The sequence below is a fragment of the Scophthalmus maximus genome, chromosome 22 (genome assembly GCF_022379125.1).
Source record: "Scophthalmus maximus strain ysfricsl-2021 chromosome 22, ASM2237912v1, whole genome shotgun sequence".
In the NCBI taxonomy this organism is placed as follows: domain Eukaryota; kingdom Metazoa; phylum Chordata; class Actinopteri; order Pleuronectiformes; family Scophthalmidae; genus Scophthalmus; species Scophthalmus maximus.
In genome coordinates, this window is record NC_061536.1 from 4,376,973 (window position 1) to 4,397,086 (window position 20,114).

At 40.6% G+C, this 20,114-nt stretch overlaps 1 protein-coding gene across 2 annotated transcripts in view; it reads right to left on the bottom strand.

Moving 5' to 3' along the window:
* Positions 1 to 20,114, bottom strand: part of vps50 (VPS50 EARP/GARPII complex subunit) — a 100,850-nt gene that overhangs the window by 22,744 nt on the left and 57,992 nt on the right. Inside the window, exons 17-23 of one of the 2 annotated variants that reach the window (XM_035620586.2) lie at positions 19,953 to 20,043; positions 18,750 to 18,935; positions 15,550 to 15,668; positions 14,094 to 14,200; positions 12,904 to 13,025; positions 10,067 to 10,144; positions 9,536 to 9,616 (exon numbers count right to left, since the gene is read on the bottom strand). In XM_035620586.2, the coding sequence (XP_035476479.1) occupies positions 9,536 to 9,616; positions 10,067 to 10,144; positions 12,904 to 13,025; positions 14,094 to 14,200; positions 15,550 to 15,668; positions 18,750 to 18,935; positions 19,953 to 20,043 (784 nt within the window). The remainder of the gene's footprint in view (positions 1 to 9,535; positions 9,617 to 10,066; positions 10,145 to 12,903; positions 13,026 to 14,093; positions 14,201 to 15,549; positions 15,669 to 18,749; positions 18,936 to 19,952; positions 20,044 to 20,114) is intronic. The other variant, XM_035620587.2, reaches the window with a different exon arrangement.

Here is a 20,114-nt window from a genome sequence, read left to right on the forward strand (position 1 = left end):
TATATAACTAAAGGCCACTTAAATGAGATACGTTACACTTTAGTGTAGGCGACACTTCCAATCACCAACATTATGTGGTAAAAAGCAGAATTTGGCATCAATTAAAGACATTTGGTTTGACTCTTACTATAGTAAATGCACTATTTCGGTGCGAGTGACAGCTAAAATTAAGTCACAAAGAAACAAATGCTAAATTTGGATTTACACCACGTTTCAAATGTTAAAAAAACGGGAACATGCTAATCTAAGGCAATGATGTATGACAAGGAATCGCGACAATACTTTGTTTTATCCATTTTTTGGACATCATGTCATGCTGGTTTATGTATTCCAGCACAACAAAATGCCTCTGAAATGCCATTTCACTTGAACAATATTTGACATGTTTACTCTTACTTAAAACAGCTTGAATCTTAAACAGAAGCTACAGAACAGTAAAGGTTGAACTATTCTCTTGCAGTCGTTGTTCTTTGTTGCAGCCCGTGGAACTTTTTCAGCAATAGTTTATACATGAAAATATATTCCTAGTGTTTACAGAGGGTAAAAGCATACAGTAAATGCCAAGATAAAAAACAGCTCAGAAAACAAAGTATAGAAAGGAATGGCAGCGCTTCGAGATTTCACTGAATCTGCATTTATATGGAGAGAGGCAATAATTTGAGAACAGCATCACCACTTGAACCTGTTCTTTACTTGATCCCGTCAGCCTTTCTAACGTCCAGTCGTTGAAGAAAACAGGTTTCTAAAACGTCAATGTTGAGGTCTTTAAGGACCTTTGTATCCCCTGGTCAGGCGAAAGGAAAACAAGTTCTGTTTCTGTTTGCAGAGTAATAATACCAAAATGGTTTCCCCATGTGGACCAACAAGAATGTTAAATATGAAGACATCAAATATCAAAGCCACAGAGCTTATCTGCCCTCGTGTAATGATTAGAAATTAAGCCCTGGAATTCCCAATAAAAAGAAAAGTTGTCCAGGCAGGGATTTGAAAACAAGAGCAAAGCTTTGAATAATTATGAAAAACAGGGATAGAGTGGACGTGTGTCGACTTTCAATTCCTGCTGTTTTTCATCAAACACATCAAAGAAAACAGATATGTAGCCAGCCAGAAATTATTCATAATGAGAAAAGACAGTTAAAACAGTATATGTGTGTCTTAGGATTTAAATAAAACAAGTTTCTCTACTCTACCGTATGGTATTCACATAGGACATTTAACAAAACTGATCGGCGTCTCCTCTCTGGAGTGCATTTCAGTTTTTGTGTAGGTCATCAATCAACATAACATTCCTTGTTATTTATCAAGCACAAAACTGACCATGAGCGCGGTTCCAGCATTTTTTCCAAATGTACTTCACGTGCAAAGTTTGCCCATGTCGCTGGGGAAACAAACTACAGCTAATGGCTCATTCCATTATGCCTCAAAATAGCCACAGTCTGCATTGCGGACCATGGGTTTCACTTGACTCGAATAAATTCCGTCTTTCTAAAGTGCTGAGTCAGAGCTCACCTCTGCTGGGGCATCTATTATTGGGATTTCCCTGCACGTCCATATTGTGTGATGTGCTGTTGTGAAAAGCTCAATTTTGAGAAACAGCTGGAGGAGGTATTGAGGTGGTTATGGGAGGCCCTATCTATCAGCAGCAGCAGACACCCGGGGAGAGACAGGAGCTTCCTGTCAGTATCATGTCTACTGGATCTGTCATTTGATCCGTGTGAAGTAATGTTATATAGAGCTACAGAATGGACAAGTAACAGTTTCCGACACAAATGCCTGCTACCAAATTGGAAACAGTTTTGGCCATTTCACATGAGATATTATTGTATTTGTATTTTTGTCTGCTCACTTAAGTAGTTTTAGGTCGACAGGAGTAATAAATATGGTATAACACAGTTATGAACCAGTTTGCTTACATTGTTAGCACTGTTGGTCACATTGGATCAAACCACACTCACACAGTCCTAATGAGACAGAGGAACTGCATCTTTGATTGTTGTCATTAAGTGTCAATATCAGAAAGAAAGGCTTTGGATTTGAAAATTTAATTTTCAGACACGTAAAGTATAAAGATTCATCGAGACCTGAAATAATGATTAACTGATTGATCATATCAACATGATCAATCTGCAACTTTTTTTGATAATTTATCATTGTTTTGGTATAAATGCCAAAATGGTGGTTCTAGCTTCACAAATTCTTGCTCCTTTTCTTAGTCTTCATTCATGGTGAACTGAGGGCCATTGCATTTTGGAACCAACAGTAAGACCAAGGACAAGAACTGTAAAGCGAAGTCATGTAGCCTCACAAAGAAAATTTGGCTCCTGCACCTTTCAGCCATAAAAACTGAGCTTTAACTGTATTTAAAAAAGGAACTAAGAATTGTGGTCTTTTCGCAAACCAGAGTTTGCAGGTAAAATGTAAAAAAGTAAGATAACTTTTAATCAAATAAATAAATAAATAGAGAACTAATAAATAACTCTCAGAGCTTGATAGTTCTGTAATCACCCTTGTCGTGGAGGAAGTTTAACGCTGGGAGTTGAAAAGTGATCTCTCAGTTTTAGTGTCTCAATCTATCGTGATTGACTGCTTACTCCTCTTCAATGCATTCCATAGAGATTTATGGACAAATCGAGTGGATTGGCTGCCAGGCAATTACTGTCAAGTGGATCCTATTGCACCTCTTTCATTCATTTTCATTTATTTTGTGCGACACTGTGCAGCCCCTCTAGGCTTATCTCTGGCGACTTCCTCTGCCCGTTGCTGCTGGCCTGCTAACCTGTTTTTCGGGAGAATGAAAAAAATAAAACAGCAAAGAGAGAAGATGAAAATCTCTTTCTTAAAGTATTTGAATTAAAAAAACTGCATATGTCTGAATAAAACTGCAGCGCACGGTGAGAGGTAAAGGAGAGACGCATAATACAAATTAAAGTTAATCCCCCTGGGCTACTTTGGCATTTTTGGATGCTTTTGATTTTGCCTTTATGTCTCATTAAAAAGAAATAGACAACTTTTTGACTTAAACTTGTCGTTATGATATAAAAACAGATTGCATCTATTCACCATGCCAATGTTTGGTATCTTTTTTTAGCATACCATTGCCTATATTACCAGACGATTAATTTTTTCGGTTTGACATAGTATGTCAACATATTGGACCCCAAAACACACAACACAAATCCCATGATTTGATCATGGTAGCGTGATTGCAGACTCCAGAGGGTTCGAGGGCAACATTCTGGGAGATGTGATGAGTCAGTGGCAGAAGCTGCAGACAGTTAGCAGAGTTTCTGTATCCAGGGGATCAACCGTCTCCATATCACAGCGGAGGAACATGACCTGCAGCCGCGCCTATCAATGAAGTGTGCGCGTGTGTTCCACTGAAACTCCCCCAACAAAACGTCAATACTTGTGATAGCCAGACAACTACAGTTTAAAGAGTCACGCCACGGATCTTAATTATGATCTATAATCCCTGTCAAATGGCATTCCCCGCTGGCATGTTGCACCATTCACAGAGCGAGACATCCAGAACAAAGACACCGGCCTGGACAGTGATGTGCCCTCATGAGAGATGAGGGATTAATGACTGGGCTCAGCGTGTAGTGTGTGCATGAGGCGATGTAGCCCGTGTTTATGTATGCCTGTGACATTAGCCAGTGCCTCTCATGAGGGGCAGCACGCCAGTGTGTGTCGGCTGTGCCAAGCCAGTGTGGCGACCCACAACCAGTTTAGGGATTATCACCCTGAATCGAGCTAGAAAATGTGGTGGACTGTTGGATGTAGACATTATGCACCACAGGACTACAAACCTATGTGTTGGTGTGTTTGTTAATGAAAATTTTTTGGTTTGTGTGTGTTTGCATGTTTGTCAGTGTGGCTTTTTTTCCCTGTAAATTTCTGCAAGCGCCATCACTGCCAGATTAGTGGTGCCAACACAGAAATTACCTGACTCCTCATTACTGTTTCAGGGCCAAGCTTGAAAAAGCTGGAGCCCAATCTGCACTAAAGCTGACGACCAATAAACAGGCATACACACACATAAAAAACCCTCATAAACATCTAATCAACTCATCACACATTTTCAGATTGACTTGAGCAGTTATAAGACTTGAATAAAACAGAAAAAATAGTATTAAACATAAGCTCCCGGGGTTTGATTGTATTTTTTAAATGTGTGGGGCAATGACTGACACTGTTAAACACAGACATACAAACCACAGAACCACAAATAAACTATTTAGAATGATAAAAGCAGTTATTTGTGCTGGGAGTTGAGAGGCATGTAATGGCTGGCACACAAAAGAAAGAGGCGAAAGGACAAACGGATCAGATTGAAGGAGGAAAAGTGAAGAAAAAAAATGAAAGGAATAAGAGATAAGACTAACAAAACAAGTCAGACAAATGGACCGACCGACTGAAAGAGTAAATACTGTCGCTTTATGTAGTGAGAGAAGCTAAACGACAGTGGACCAGAGGTGGCCTTCAGTGGAAATGCTCGCCTGTGACAATGTTGCCTGCGGCAGCGACTCAACAGCTGTCAGAGCTTCCTGGCAGTGACAATATGGCCACAGACGGGGTTCATGGCATGATCCTGATATGGCACTGTCAACCCAACCCGCTCCAAGCTGCATCACCAAAAGATTTTAATTTTTTCAAGCAAGGATTGTAAGCAAACCATTATTCCACATGACAGCTGGTTCCTTTCCAGCCAAACAATTCAGAGCTTCACAATCAGGTGAGGATGACATATTTGAACTTGGAACTGGAGTAGATGACAACCAAGGCATCTGATTAAACATTACGTAAAAGGTCTTTAGTGGCAAATACTGAGTATCTGAAAAAGGCAATTACATCTCTGCCTGTCTCATAACTTTCTCCCTAACCCTCACAGCCTCCAAGCACTCAAAATGTAACAGACAAAAGTCAAAAGTGAGTGAACTCAGAAGAAAACTGTCAAACCCACACAAGCGACATGGTTTCAGAAAGGTAATCAAGGATATGGCAGGCAGAGAAATAGAACATAAAATAGGGGATGATCTTTTACTTTTCCCCCAAGGAGCTCCCAATTTGTGCTGGAGCCACTCTGCACCTGAGATGAGATGAGATGGATTCTCGCTGCCGTTCATGTGGGACACCGAGTCATTAGCAGCACATTGGTTTTGGAATCAAAAAGTTGTGACGGCAAAGCAGGGGAACAAAACCGCAAGGATTCGGCCGCTCAATTGAAATGCAGTGTGCAATTAACTTTATAATCTGTTTACAAATGAGGTCTACCCTGCTGCAATCTCTGGAGTGTGTGGGTGTGTGTATTAGTATGCAGGTGGAGTGCATATGGGTACTCTGTGAATATATCCACATGTTCACTATGGAGTGAAGTCACTTATATATGTATATGTATATATATATATATATATATATATATAAAAAAGAGGGATTTATACTATCATACATATATTATACATCTAATAAATCATGGACACGGAATATAAATATCAAAAAGACAGTAGATGGCTGGACAGTATATGGTCAATGTAAGGATTTAAAAGTGAAAACAACTAATTTCAATGGAAAGTAGCTAAAGCCTGGTGGAAAAGTCCAACGATGATGTGATACACTAATTAGCATATTCATGACATCATTGCCATGTATTCTGTTATCTGGTTGCTTCTCTCCGACTCCCTGTGCTCACATAAGAAGTATTTCAAAACTGAATTTGTCATGGAGCCGTTCTTATTTACATGTTGTTCTGTCTCAGACGACAGAATGGGTGTGAAAAAGTGCCTCGCACGCACCTTTTAAGACGACATGTTCACCACCAGTCAATTCAATCCTTTCCCAAGCTGCTGCTCTGCTCTTCTAAAATCCTGATTGTATAACGGCAACGTCATTCGACAAAATCACCAAACATTTCAAATCGTGCTAACGGCTGTGGTGGGATTTCGCCTAGAGGTGTGCAGAGTCTGGAGATTCTCTTCTAAGCAAAGTAGCTCAGATGTGTCCAGAAAGTCTCTTGATTTGTCGTTAGGTGCTTTTTTAAAGGAGGGGGGGAAAAGGATCTTAAAGGGTCTGAAAAGTCGGTGAATCTATCGACAAAGGTACGCCAATAAACACCTATAAAATCCATCTGATGATATGACAAAAACCGTGAGTGCCAAATCTTTTTGAACGATCCATGGCCAATGGGAAATTCAAACACTTGGCAGTTCAAACAGTGGTGTGACTTCATCCGTGAGTCGCTCATGGAAATTCACATTCATATTAGCCTCAATATATACGATAATCTACATTGGCGCCGGAAATGAGAACGATGCACGAAAAACAACTTCTTTTTTTCAAACAGGTATATTGAGTGAATGTGTACTAATACTTTTTATAGAAGAGAGTGTGTATGTGAGATTTATGTGTGTAGGTCATGATGTGAAACACAGGAGAGCAGGAGGAGAGCGAGACAGAGATGAAAAAAGTCATTCTAGGGAGTGCTGTGTGGGTTTGGAAAACAGGGATTTTTTCCAACTATGATTTATTAAGACGAGCTAAAATAGTTTTGCATATGCGAAAAGGACAGACTAAAAGCATTTGCCAATACTTTACAGAGCGGATGGGTGTAGGTACAAAGCCCAACGCAGAGTCCTCCCTCTGAGGTGGTCTTAAATAGCTTTTCCTCAGGCAGCCTGAGATGGCCACAAAGTGATATGATTATGCTCATCTGAAATGCATGAGCGTGTGTGTATGTGTGTGTGGTTTAGGTTTAGCATGGTCTCCTGAGAAAACTTTCTCTCACAGATGTCTCAGTGCAGTGCGTCACATCTTTCTCTTTCTCTCCCTCCACCTAATCTGTCCATTTGTCTGACCGTATCAATTTGATTAGTTGAACAGCTGAGGATATAAACATATTAGGGTTCGACCAACAAGATTTTTTGTATGATCAGAATTATTATTAATTTTATCCAAAAGCTGATAAAATAAATAAATATAAAAAAGATGCTACTTTAGCTCTGATGCAGTGAACTCTCCCTGTCCATACTTACTACTCTGTGGTCTCGAGTGATAGTCTTATCTGATTTGTTACATGTCTATTAGTGGCCTGTCAACACTGGGCTGAAGCCAAAGACGGGCACAGAGGGAACGCAAAGACTGAGGCAGCTCCAAAGAGCGAGGGGAGCTGTGTGTCGGAGGTAAAGCAGCAGATATTGCAGACGTTATAATCACAATATATCACAAAACCCCAAAGTTAAAAAAATCTTGAGAACAAGTTCATTTGTTGATCTAAGACACACTGAGCAAGGGAGAGTGAGAGGAAAGAGAGAAGGAGAAAACTATGAGCAGAACTAGTGTAAATTTAAATGTACAGTGGGTAATTTTCCAGTGGTATAAAAGAAGTAGCTGTATGAACAGAACGTATAAGGTTGAGACAGACCAGCGGGACACTGCTTTATATTTTTAAAAGGGGGGTAGGGAGGGGGTGACCTGTTCCAAGTTTAGAACTTCTCCAAAACCATCAGATTAATTCCAGTCAGGCACTTTCCAGCCTGTGCATATAACTGATAGTTGCAAATATTTACCCTCAGCTGGTACATGTAGTTATAACTGATGCACTGTAAGAAAATTGATTTAATTGTACAGTCAGTGTCGAGGATGTAGTGTGTAGCTGTTATTTAGCCGAACTTCACTGATGTAAATGGGATGGAGTGAATAACAGAAACAGAAAGGTATCCATAGACTTTATGTAGCAGTAGTTTTGTGTTGGAGTTTGTCCTATTCTTGCTTTTGACAACAGGATCAGCTGAGCACCAGAGCCGAGCTGATCAGCCACAGTCTCTCTGACATTTGAAAACGGCTCACAACTTAGCCAGTAAACGTCTGAGGTGTTAATAGCTGCTATAGTGCCCCCTGAGGGGAGAAGGCATGCTGCTGCATTACTTTGCTTAACACAATATAAAAAACGGATGATTTATTATTCTTTTATGGGTTTTCTGACTTTGATGGGTTTTCTTGCCTCCGCTTTCCTGCTTTATTTGCCCCCTTTATTTTTCCCCTTGTCCTCAGGCCACCCCAGAACTGATAAGATAAGATGTACTCCGTATGGAAATTTGTTCTGGACTAGAAAAAGAAGATGATCAAATCATACATACTGTGTCAACTATAATACTCATAAAACTGCTATGATAAGAGCAATACAGCCAAGTAGCCTGCACAGCTATCATCATGCTGCACTGTCAAATAAATGCTCTGTTTTTTAATAGGTGCTTTGGACTCTGTGTGGTCTCTAATGTGGAAAACTGCTGATAATATCTACATGCAAAGGCGATGCTGGCTGGAAAACCATTCAGCTCGGTTTGCCGCACTTCATATTCTGATGCTATACTGTATATATATATATATATATATACATACATATACATACATTAACGATGATATTGCTGGAGATGGTTGCCATGACAGCTCATCATTAGGTTGTCACTAGCAGTAACAGCTTACAACTCCTGATACTGTTTGAATACTGTAAAGTCAGAGCTTAGCCCAAAGTCAGTAAAAAAGTTATTGCCAGATCTTTTCTTGAAGTTGTGAAATTGATTCAGAACCGAGAAGAAAAACACAAAATTACAAATTCAATATTGTGTAGCTGGTGTGACATGAATGTACACTTGAAATTAGAACGGATCCTCGAGGGAGACATGGACAAAAAGGCCCAGAGGTTTAAAAAATAAAACGAAATAGGAAATAACACTCAGAATCTCAACATTCTGTCAAAGTCAAAACTGGCGACGTATGATAAAAATCTAATGTAACTATGCAAAAGCAATACCAGCCTTCAACAGTTGTGGGCTTTATATTTGTCTGAAAAAAAGACAAATGGTTTCTACAACTTCAGACCTGGAAAAAGAGAAGATAAACAGATAACATTTTCATTTTTAATTGAAGGCAGAGTTCAGAGCCTTTCAATCACACTTCTGTCATTATTAGACTTGTGGGACACAACAACTTTTCCTCACTGAAAAAGTCTGGTTTCTCTGAACACAGCAGAAAAGACATACACAACACTAACATCATCATGTAACAAAGAGGAGGCGGATTGTAGAAAGACACTATCTGACAAAAAAAAAAGGGAGAGAGTTTGGACTGGAACGGACTAATTGTCACTATGTAGTATTGCGGAAGGGAACAGTGATTTAGAGGCCTAATGGAATAACACGCATCTGCTGGGGCCACTTAAACTGAGGGAGGTGTGTGAATGTGTGAGTGACCACTGGCCAGATAATGACGACCCATAATGCATTTTGCGGCGACATGTGCTGTGGGTTCTCGTGATGGATAGAGTGGACCGGCAAAAAAATAAATAAAAAATTGTACTGTGAGAGGCTTAAAGAGGAGAAAGGCATGTAAGGACGGAGGGCGACGAGGGGGCAGATTGGAGAGAGCAGGTTTGTGTCCGAAAATGAGGCAATGAGATAACGAGCTATGGTAAAAGAGAAATAGGGAGACGGACAGCGAGAGGAGGAGAAAGTGAGACAGAAAGGGAGAGTTACAGTCTTACCATGTCAATGAGGCTCTCCTGGATCCGGTTCAGTGTGGTTCTCAGTCTGCTGCTGATAAGGCCCAGGCCCGATGACTCATACTGTAGAATACACACACACACACACATTTAATAAGAACAAACACTATAGCAGTGTGAGAAAGCATGTACACACATACACACGTCAACATCTGCTCTCAGCCCCATAGTAGGACACTAGAGAGTTTTACTTTGGGCTTTAGCTGACTCTAATATCCAGGAGAAGGGAGCAGTAACTGAGAGGAACAGGCGTCAATATAAAAACAATCACACAGGCTGCAGCAGATGACAGAGGTACGAGAAAGGAGAGGGAGGAACCACGACAAACTCTACATCTAAAAGCCTCTGAAATCACTTTTCAGACGCACTCAATGTCAATCAAGGAAGCAAATTACACACAGATTGACTCAGTTTAAAAATCCACCCCAACCACAAGTGTTGACTGGTCGTTTGGACCCGCAGAACAAGTACGGCCTTGTGCATTAGTCAAAACACTTCCGGGTCTCCTCTTACCAAGCAAGCAGGGCCCACCACCCTGGCAGGGCCCACGTCTCTGCCACCACGAGTTGGCAAAGAAGGGCTTGGCACGGGCTATGGATGATGAATTGACAGAAGGAAGGAAAAACAAGGGGGAAAAAATGCATGAAGAAAGAAGCAAAACAGTGAAACAGAATTAGATTAATTGAAGTAATGGGTGGAATTAATCTGGTACATGTCTACACTATTCTTGCCTTACATTTAATTTAAGAGTCACGGCAAAACTCTATTCTAGGTTATGGGGAATCGCTCATCAGCCAGGTGTAACAAGAACATTGTTGTGTAGTGTCCACACGTTCTCAGACATGAACTCAGGAAAATGCGTTCACAACGGCAGGAGAATATCTGGAACATTTAGACGAGGGGGGGAGCCTGGGTACAGCGCCGTGAATCTACCAGATATTTTCCTGCTTTACTCACACATGGGCTCACTCCCTGATATTCTACAATACTAAATACTAAATGAGTTAAACAGCTCTGCGTCTGGTGAGGCAATTATCACTCCTGCTTTAAGACCGGCAGGCTATCAATGAAGAATCAGTATGTTAGATTATAGTCTAAATTCAGTCTATTTCATTCATCAGAAGGAAGACGGAACATATTTGCAAGTGTGTGTGGGGGATGTTTTATTTTATTATATAAACACTGACTTGCACGTGTGCATGCAAGATGAATAGCACCCAGTGTGTAGACCTGTCAGTGGGAGTCAGGAGTCCACAATGAAAAATAACTATTTATTGCTTTGTTGCACATTTTTCAGGGAAGCCATTTATTCTAGATCCAGATCCTCTCCTGATCGGCTCTGTGTTTTTTTTCTCTCTGCTACTCAGTGTCTGCACCTGCTTCCTTCTTCATTGTTTTGGTAGCCAGCTTCTCTCCTCCCCTCTTTCATGAAATATTTCCAAACAGAGTGACACAGGACAGAATCTTCCATCTTTATCTTCTATCCATCTTTATCTTCCATCCTTCCTTCAGCTCACATCTCTCTGTCTCTGTCCTCACTACATCCTCCTTCTGTCTCTTCTAAGAACAGACACCCGAGTGAAATATCTTAAAAAATGTTACCAAAGGGAACAGATTACCATAAATTGAAAACATTTATCCATTTTCTAAAAAGAAAGTGTTACTAAATCTGCCTCTCCCAGTCCCAGCAGTTCAAAGCCTGGTTATCAACGGAGACTGAGAATCTGTGAGTACGGCACATAATGCATCTTTAGCATATGTCTGGCAGAGTCAATAGTGCATCCTGACTTGACGGGGGCCTATACACAGAGATAATGGGGGTATTTACCCTTTTGAATATTAATGTCACCCATTACTCTGCGAGTACAGAGGTCAAGCAGTCCATCTCGATTCCAGTGGTGCAAAGAGAGCGGCACCTAGGTCAAAAATACCAGCATATGTGCACAGCAATCTGGAGCAGCTTTTTAAAGATTCATGGGGACATTAGCATTTTACTGTAGGTGCCTCTTTGAGTGAGGGCATTAATGAAATGGGTGGGTTCATGAAATGACACTTAATGAGGACCAGAGGTACAGAGGGGAAAAAGAAACGGGGAGAGTTTTGGAGAGATGCAGACACAGAGGTAGACAGCGGAATGGTGAATGGCTGTGGATCAGGAGTTCGAGTGGGTCGCCCACTAGTCAGAGGATCGGAGGTTTGATTCCCAGCTCGTCCACGCCGTGTATCCCGCAGTGTCCATGGGCAGGACTCTGAACCCCAAATTGCCACTGACAGCGTGTGAATGAGATGCATGACTGATAAACAAAGTGCTGAATACAGAAGCACTGTATGATATTGTGTGCGTGCGCGAAAGGTTGACTGTCAACTGTACTGTAAAGCACTTTGAATGATCCATAAGACAAGAAAAGTGCTATATAAATGAAAACCGTATTACCAATGGCCCATGGCACAAAAAAAAAAGAAGAAGCAGGGTGGTCTGAGAAAAGGCCAAACATATGTGTGTGTGTGTGTGTGTGTTTGTGTGTGTAGCAGAAAAAGAAAGTTTAAGACTGATACGAATAAAGCTGTGCGGATCATGACCTTACGCATGACACAGTATGTGAGGGAGTTTCTATCACATACTGTTCATGAACCCAGTGGTCAGATTGAGGCACATGGGAAAAGAGACCTCCTAACAAGCCGTTAACTCCTATCTAGTGTGTTCTTCATCTCCCCATGACACACACGCAGACACACACACACACAGACACGCACACACACACACACACAATCTGTACTGGAGCAGCCCCCGCAGAGTCTTTATCCTCTTTATCTCCTTCACCTCTATCATTACCACTTCCCCGAGGCTGATAGTGACACATGTGCTGTTGTCTTTTCTTGGTGAGGTTCAGTGTAAACGACACAAGAGTCCTCAGATGGAGTGGGGGAGACTGGGCTTGCAGACTGTAACCGATTGTTCAGCTGGAGTTTTTTACTGTGAGACAGGCAGCAATAAGACAAGATGGACGCAGTGGTTATATCATACTAATGCACATAATAAATCTTTGGAAATAATCAGGCGATTTTCTCAAAGCACCATACCACAGATGCAGCTGAAGTTGATTTAAGTGGCTTCTCTTTTAGTATAAGTAAATATAAGAAATACACAAAAGACAACTCACACACAAACAGTTGTAAGAGAAAAATGTTTAAAAAATGACATAGCTGATGTTAGAAAGTCAGAACAGAAATATCGAAAAAGCTTTTCCTGGAACGTCTAATATGTTCAATATACTGTGATTGCGGTGCTCCGTATTGTCTCATTGATCTTCGGCATAAATAAACAGAAGAATGGATCAGAAATACTGTACCATGTCATTGCGTCCAAAGAAGGTGTACACAGCATACAGGTAGTAGTCGAAGAGCTGTGACACACAGTGGATGACGTCGAAGGCGATTGGCTTCAGAATGTTCATCATCTGCATGTACTTTCCTGTGTGGGCGAGGACACAAACACACAACATACCTATGGGTTTCTGATCGTAAACCAGAGTGTAACACATATTGTGGGGGCTTTCTTTTGCTAGGGCAACAGATGACGATGAAAGAATTGGTTCTGCTCTTACGTAAATTTTGAAGGAGATTAAACAAGTAAGTAAAACTACTGTAAGTTAATCACAGTGGAACCACATCCTGTGGGGAGGGACATTAGTAGGAGCATACTGCATTTGCATACACTTGAGGGCAAGGATTTAATTTAACACCAAGGTAATAAAAGCAGTAAGTATAGAGGAACAGGGGTAAAACAAGGTTACCATTGACTCAGAACTGATGAATGGAGGAAGAAAAGAAGAAATAAACTCAATCTAGCTGGCTTATCCACTGAGGCAGCATTATTTCTCTCAAACAGTCTCATTTTTCACACCGTTTCTCTTGAATTCAGCACCGAGAAGAACTCGGGGAGCCATCTAAGAAATTTTCATCGAAGACTGAAATTGAAATGATTGCTTGGAATCAAACTTCAGCTTTTTCTTACTTGAAGTTTTTCACATGGCCCCAAGTCGACATTACCTATTTAATTAATAAATTAGTTAATAAAAGCAAAGCAATAATTTCAATTTTGCCAAGTGAAATCTGTTGAAAATCTGTGTGCAGCTGAGTTATTAAATAAATTCATATCGTAAAACTTTTAGTCCGCCACAGGAGCACACAGGAGAGATAACTGCCTGCTCCTTTTCACACATTAAAAATCACTTCAAGAGGGTCACGTCGCCAAAGAGCACGCTTATCCAAGGGCGGGACCTGATGTCTTCACGGCCGCGTCACAAAGGCGTGGAATCACCTCGAAAGGTCAGAGCTCAGGGTGAAGGGCTAACCATTATCAGTGCAGCTCCGGCACATCTCAGCATGAAGAACCTCAATGAGCTCTTAGCTTAATTAGGGAATAAATGGACAGGCCAGCGAGGACAGGCACTGCAGCCGAGTCTGAGCTTCTCTCAAGGAGGAGGTCAGTGATGTGTGTGTGTGTGTGTGTGTGTGTGTGTGAGAGAGTAGGACTCACCAACAAGCCGGATGACGTTGAGGGTGGTGTTGGTGAGGATTGGTGCATTGGTTTTACTTAGGTTGTAGTCAGACTTCTTCTTGCTTCTCATGGTCTCTCGGGACACACTGATGTGTTCATTATGTGGGGATGAAAGAGAAAGTAGGGCAGGACCATGAGAATCATTTTTTTTAAAAAACAGTCAGTGATACATGTTAACTCCATTAATCCTCTGACATGATCAGACAGGTTCAAAGACCTTAGTGCAGGTCAAACTCTTGTAATTGATCAATCAGGACCCATTACACAATGCAGAAGACACAGATGGACCCCTGGTAGTAAAGTCTGTGAACTGGTGATCCTGGAGCACCAGACCCCTGACACGGACCATCCAGCCATATTAGCAAGCAATCATTGCACAGGCCGTGTCACTTCTTGCAAGTGATCGTGCGACCCATTCAATAATTAACTGTCCTGCAGATAAAAATACGAAAATTAGCATTTTAGTGACTTAAGTCTAAGTCAGGTTAATACGCATGGGGAAAAGGAATAGGATATGTGATGAGAGTAATACCAAAAATATCAAGCATGTCAGACCTGAGAAAAAAAACACTGAGCACACATGTCACAGTACCATTAATAAGTCACTGTAAATGACAGGAAATTATCAGTTTCACAAAGCCTCTGTGATGAGCTACAGTGTTGAATAAGTTAAAGTATTGTGTTTCTTTACAATTTCAGTTCGAAACTTGACATGTACACACACAGTCCTGTGTTCTTAAAGTGTCCACCCCAAACATATGAAGCATAGTGGGCTTATTTAAAAAAGACACAAAACTCCATCATGCCGCATCGAAAGCATTGTAATATGCATGATTATTCATGACGCCTACCACATCTAAATAAGAGGAAGATCTAATAATTACATCAATAACATGCTAAGATTGTTATTATTGGACCGTAAGAGTTAAACGTCGATGATAAGATGGACAATATACAATTTTTCCCTCAATTACTTTCAAATTTCTTTCAAATGATAATGAGTCCTTCTATACGAGGTGCAGAGGAGCGCATGGCTGCCTCTACAGTTATTAAACAGCGACTAATCATTCAATAGCCATCAATCACATAGGCGTAGGAGGGAAGAAAGATATTTTTTTTCATGGGCAGACATAAAAGCTTCATACAAGCTTTCAGCTTATTTAGCAGGGTTAGGCAGAGGTAAGCTAAATGTATCACTGCTAACGGCACATAAAGCCGGGTGGTGCATGACTCAACCTCCTTTTGGAAGCTCCTTAGAAAGAGTCAAGGGCAGATCATTTTATTTTGTATGTGCGAATAGTGGCACATTGACTTTCTGTCATAAATCTAAAGGGGGAGCAGAAATGATGGACACCTGAATATACTGTGTAACTTCACTTGTCATCCCCTGAGCCGTGTGCCTTCAGAGTGTAAAATAACAGGACCTGGACCTGACCTCTTGAGGGGGGCGTCACCCGTCTGCTCGTCCACGTAGTCCTGCTTGAGCTCCTCGGGGACATCGCTGTCGCTGTCGTAATCCTGATACGCGCTCTTCTCCAGCTCGTCTGACTCATACTTGAGAAATGTGGAACAGAGAGAACAGACTCAGGCCGGAGGAGAATGGACAAAGAGCCAGTGCAAAGAAGAAATACAGTTCAGAGGAAATCTGAAAATATATAGGATGCCCTGGGGAAATTGTGTCACTGCTGTGGATCAGATAACATACAACGATTTTAAAACAATACAAAATGCAGGACGGCTAAGAAAAAAAAAATGCTCTGATTCATAACAGTGAAACAACTGGCTTTTGCAGAAAACGCAGAAAAATGCATTCAACTCTCAGAGGAGAGTTCAGGTAAAGCCCTGAAATAAGACAATGTTTTCTTTGTCCTAAACTGCGAGCTCAGGCAACACGACAGTCATATAGAAAGGATTACAAGCTTAAGAGTAAGCCCGGCAAAGGGATCGGTGAGCCTCAATATGTAAGACAGTGCAATATTGCCTTTTGATGTTGAGCCTAAGAAGAAAATATAATTATATTTTTAAAAAGTGGGTGATGTGTCAGGGTGTCGTGCCCCTGTGTGCAGACTTTTCCTCAAGGAACAAGAGAACGACTGAACTGTGTAATCCTAATAATCGGTGATGTTCATTGATTCTCCGTCTTAACCACACATTAGTAGCCACAGTTTGGGGGGTGTTCAATATGAAGGTTCATTTCACATTCGTCTGGCGAGCAGAAAACACTTGACTGGATCTGTTATTTTTTTTTAAATACATTTTATTTTTATTTGTCTTTTTCTGATATAACACGCTCACTTTTTTGGGGGGGGGGGTAGCCTAGATGGTGGGAAAAGTCGTGATTGAGATCGTGAGATCGTTAGAATCATGAAGTAAGAAGCCAGAGCTCCTCCCTCCCGGAGTCAAGCCGGGCTGGACTGCTTTGAGTACAGCAAAACTATTTATCTTCTCCGTCAATTATGTATGGTGCAAAAGTGGTTCGCCTAGTAACTTCACTTACTTACTTACCTAGCAAAACTGAAAGGCACCATATTTAGCAGTGGCACACTTCTGTCTTTCTCTGAAGATGAAGTGCCGCCTATTTTAAATTCAACACAAAGCACACAGTAGTAAATGTGTTCCGAAGAAAGGGTTCCCAGTACGAGAGGGCTGGATGCAACTACTACACTATGATAGCATTTAGGGGCTCCTGATGCACTTTTTAACTGTATTAGATATCAAGTCCTGGATGGCAAAGAATTGTTTCTCCAGCTCAACCAGGATAAAACTGAAGTTTTAGTTTAGGTACTGAAGCCCAGAGAGACAAACTCGGTATGAAACTCCAAGCAAAAAAATCAAACCCACGGCGAGGCGTCTTTTTCCTACTATGGCCCAAGACCTACCTTTTTAATATAGCTTTCAATTGAATCTTACTTCTTCTTTAACTTGTCCTTTTATTCATATTTCAGCCTTTTTAACGTTTTTTATATTATTTATGTATTTATATAGGCTTAATTCATCTTCAATCTTATTACTTTTATTTATTTATTTAATCTCCTTTTAATAATATATTTTATTAACCCTAACATAACTTTTCTCTGAAATGTATTATTTTATCCTCTTATATGTATATATACATATGTATATATGTGTGCATGTATGTATGTATATATATATATATATATTCATTTTTATAATGCTCACTTTTCCTTTTACTGAGGTTGAGACTTTCTTTTAACTCTGCCTGTTTTCCTCATTGCAAATTAGGCGAGACAGCGTTTTCCTCAGATTCCTCGTTCATGTTTTTACATAATAAATTTAAAATAAAGGTTTTATTTATTTTTTGCTCTTTTGGGTCTTGCATTGTATGTTTGATCGTGATTAATTGTATGTGTGTGTGTGTTTTTTGTATGAAAAGTGCTTTATAAATAAAGTCTGATTGATTGATTGATAGGGAGCAAAACTAATTAGAATCTAATTTATATATTTATACATATATATCTATATAAATTAGATTCTACATTATTAAATTCAGTTCTACTGTTTAGTTTAGATGCTCACAGATTGATTTTCTTTTGAACAGTTTTTATAACGTGTCAGACGATGCATCAAATTGCTATAATAAGCATGGCGGGTTCTGCACTGCTGGCATTGCACTGTTAATAAAAGGCTGTCGTGACCCAGCTGATGACAGCTTGAGGCCTGCTGTAAACCACCTAATGATCCACAGTGTTTATGTGCCAGTTAATCAAAGTGCATCTTATGAACTTGTTTTATTGTCTCTTCATTAACTTAACGTTTTGGATTTTGTACCTCAACAGGCAGCCTTTTAATTTAGACATGGGTGTAAGGGGCTGAACGGTATCTGACTGGGGGCAATGAGCAACTTCAGTCCATCAGCAGTATAGAAATGTCCACATAAGGAAAGACAGAATGGTTACATTACATGCATTACAGTGTATGATGGGAAGTGAATGAACACAACCACTGTGTTTAAGGGCGCTTTCACACCTACCTTGTTTTTCTGGAACCTTCTGACTTTTTTGGTTAAGTCCAAACCAAAATAACAGGTGTGAAAGTAGCCTCGGACCAAAATTTTGTCTAACCAAAAGAGGTGGTATCACTCTGGATCAAAGTAAACCACGGTTTGGTTTTTAGAGTGTGAAAACATTCTAAGATTTTCGGACCAATCGCTGGAAGTTGAGACAGCATAAAAAAAATAAAAAAAATCAATAGAAGCGTTAAATATTAAAAATGTATATGTTTGAACAACAAGGATGTTTATTTGGCGCAACTAGTGTCGAGTAATGCGTCTAAAGTTGGTGATGCTGGTAGTAAAACCATAATGATATGACTGGCGACAAAATTAACCGAATGAACCGGTTTATTTCCTCCATTCAAACGGAAACACAGCTACACACCGAACTGACAACACGTAGTCGCCAGACACACCGCCACCTACAAACAATCCATGTCATGTATAGGTAAACGCAGCCCACGAAGGTGATGATGACAGGATGTATGTACGTCATACAAAATTCTTCAGTGCGCTGCCTAAGAAAGACATGGACCTTGCTTTGGACTTCCAGGTGTGAAAACGCCCTTAACGTTGCACCAACCACAAGCACGTGTTTGCAACTGCCTTTCCTAGGCACTTACTCCGTTCGATGCCAGCACATCCTCAGTCTCTTCCTCTTTTTGCTCGATGTGCATCTCAAAAGGGTTTCCCTCCAGAAGGAACTGCTGGAACAGAGACAGCTCCTCCTGTGACGGAGTGGTCGCGGACGTGGCCTGTCTGCTCGGGGAAACGGACGGAGAGCGACACTGGCCCATGAACTTAAACTCCTGGATTGGAGAAGATGGGACAAAGAGACACTTTGAAGGACAACAGATGTAGGTTTGTGTTTGGCGAGAAGGCGAGACAGATGAGACAGAAAATGAAGAAAAGAGGTTTTGTATTTAATTAAACAACATTTATTAATAAAAATAGCCTAATTGTGGAACACGTGCAAAAGAAATTGTTTTATCAAGCATACTATCTCATAAAAACTTATAAATATTAAAGAAAACTAGAATTACCAACCCTGTGTGTCCAGACTTGAATAATATGTATTGTAGAATTAAAATAATCTTTTTTGGGGTAAATAGAACTTATCATTTGATTGACAATTCGGAACACCAAAATCGAATCAGTTCATCTGTGAGTCCAAGGGAAAGTTTCTGCAAAATTTGAAACAATTCCCTCAAGATGTTGCAGGCTAAAAACATATTTTTTTACGTCACGGTGACCTTGACTTTTCACCACCAAAGTCTAAGCAGTTCATGTTTGAGTCGAAGTGAAAGTGTGTATTAAATTCTAGGATTCCCGTTCCTTTGATATCATAATCATGAGAATGGGATGGACGAACAACCCGAACACGTAATGCATTTGGCTACGGCTGTCGTCTGCGCAGAGGCATACAAACAGAAGTACAACAGTCACAATGAGAGCAAATTGGCAACATTTTTTACTTTGAATAATGTTGTAACAGCCAAGCATTACATTCCCTGTTTACCATAAAGTAACGCTGGAGAACAACATTTTCATGCAACTCATTCTGAAGATTATTTTACATGCGCGTTTGTTGCACAGTGTACCCAAACAAGGTGCATGAAAATGGAAAAACAGACTCTGGAGTAACTCCATTTGTCTTTCTCGATACACTGGCCGAGACACACACACCCAGACGCGCACAGAAATCAGTGAGCAAAATTCCTCGTGTTTCATCTCTGTATGCAAATTTCACAGCGGTCGGGGGTGTGAGGTGAGTGACAATGTGGAATAAATGATCACCACAATGCGTCACTTCAATTCTAACTCACATGGAGCTGGGCGATGTTGAAGTTGGACTTGACAGGACAAAGTTCCCACGTCTCATTTTCCAGAAACATCCTTAGTTCTTCCAGTCGTGCCCTGAGGAGTAGGTAAAAACAAAAAAAGGGGAAGAAGGAGGAGGAGTCAACATCTGTCAACCTTATGTCATT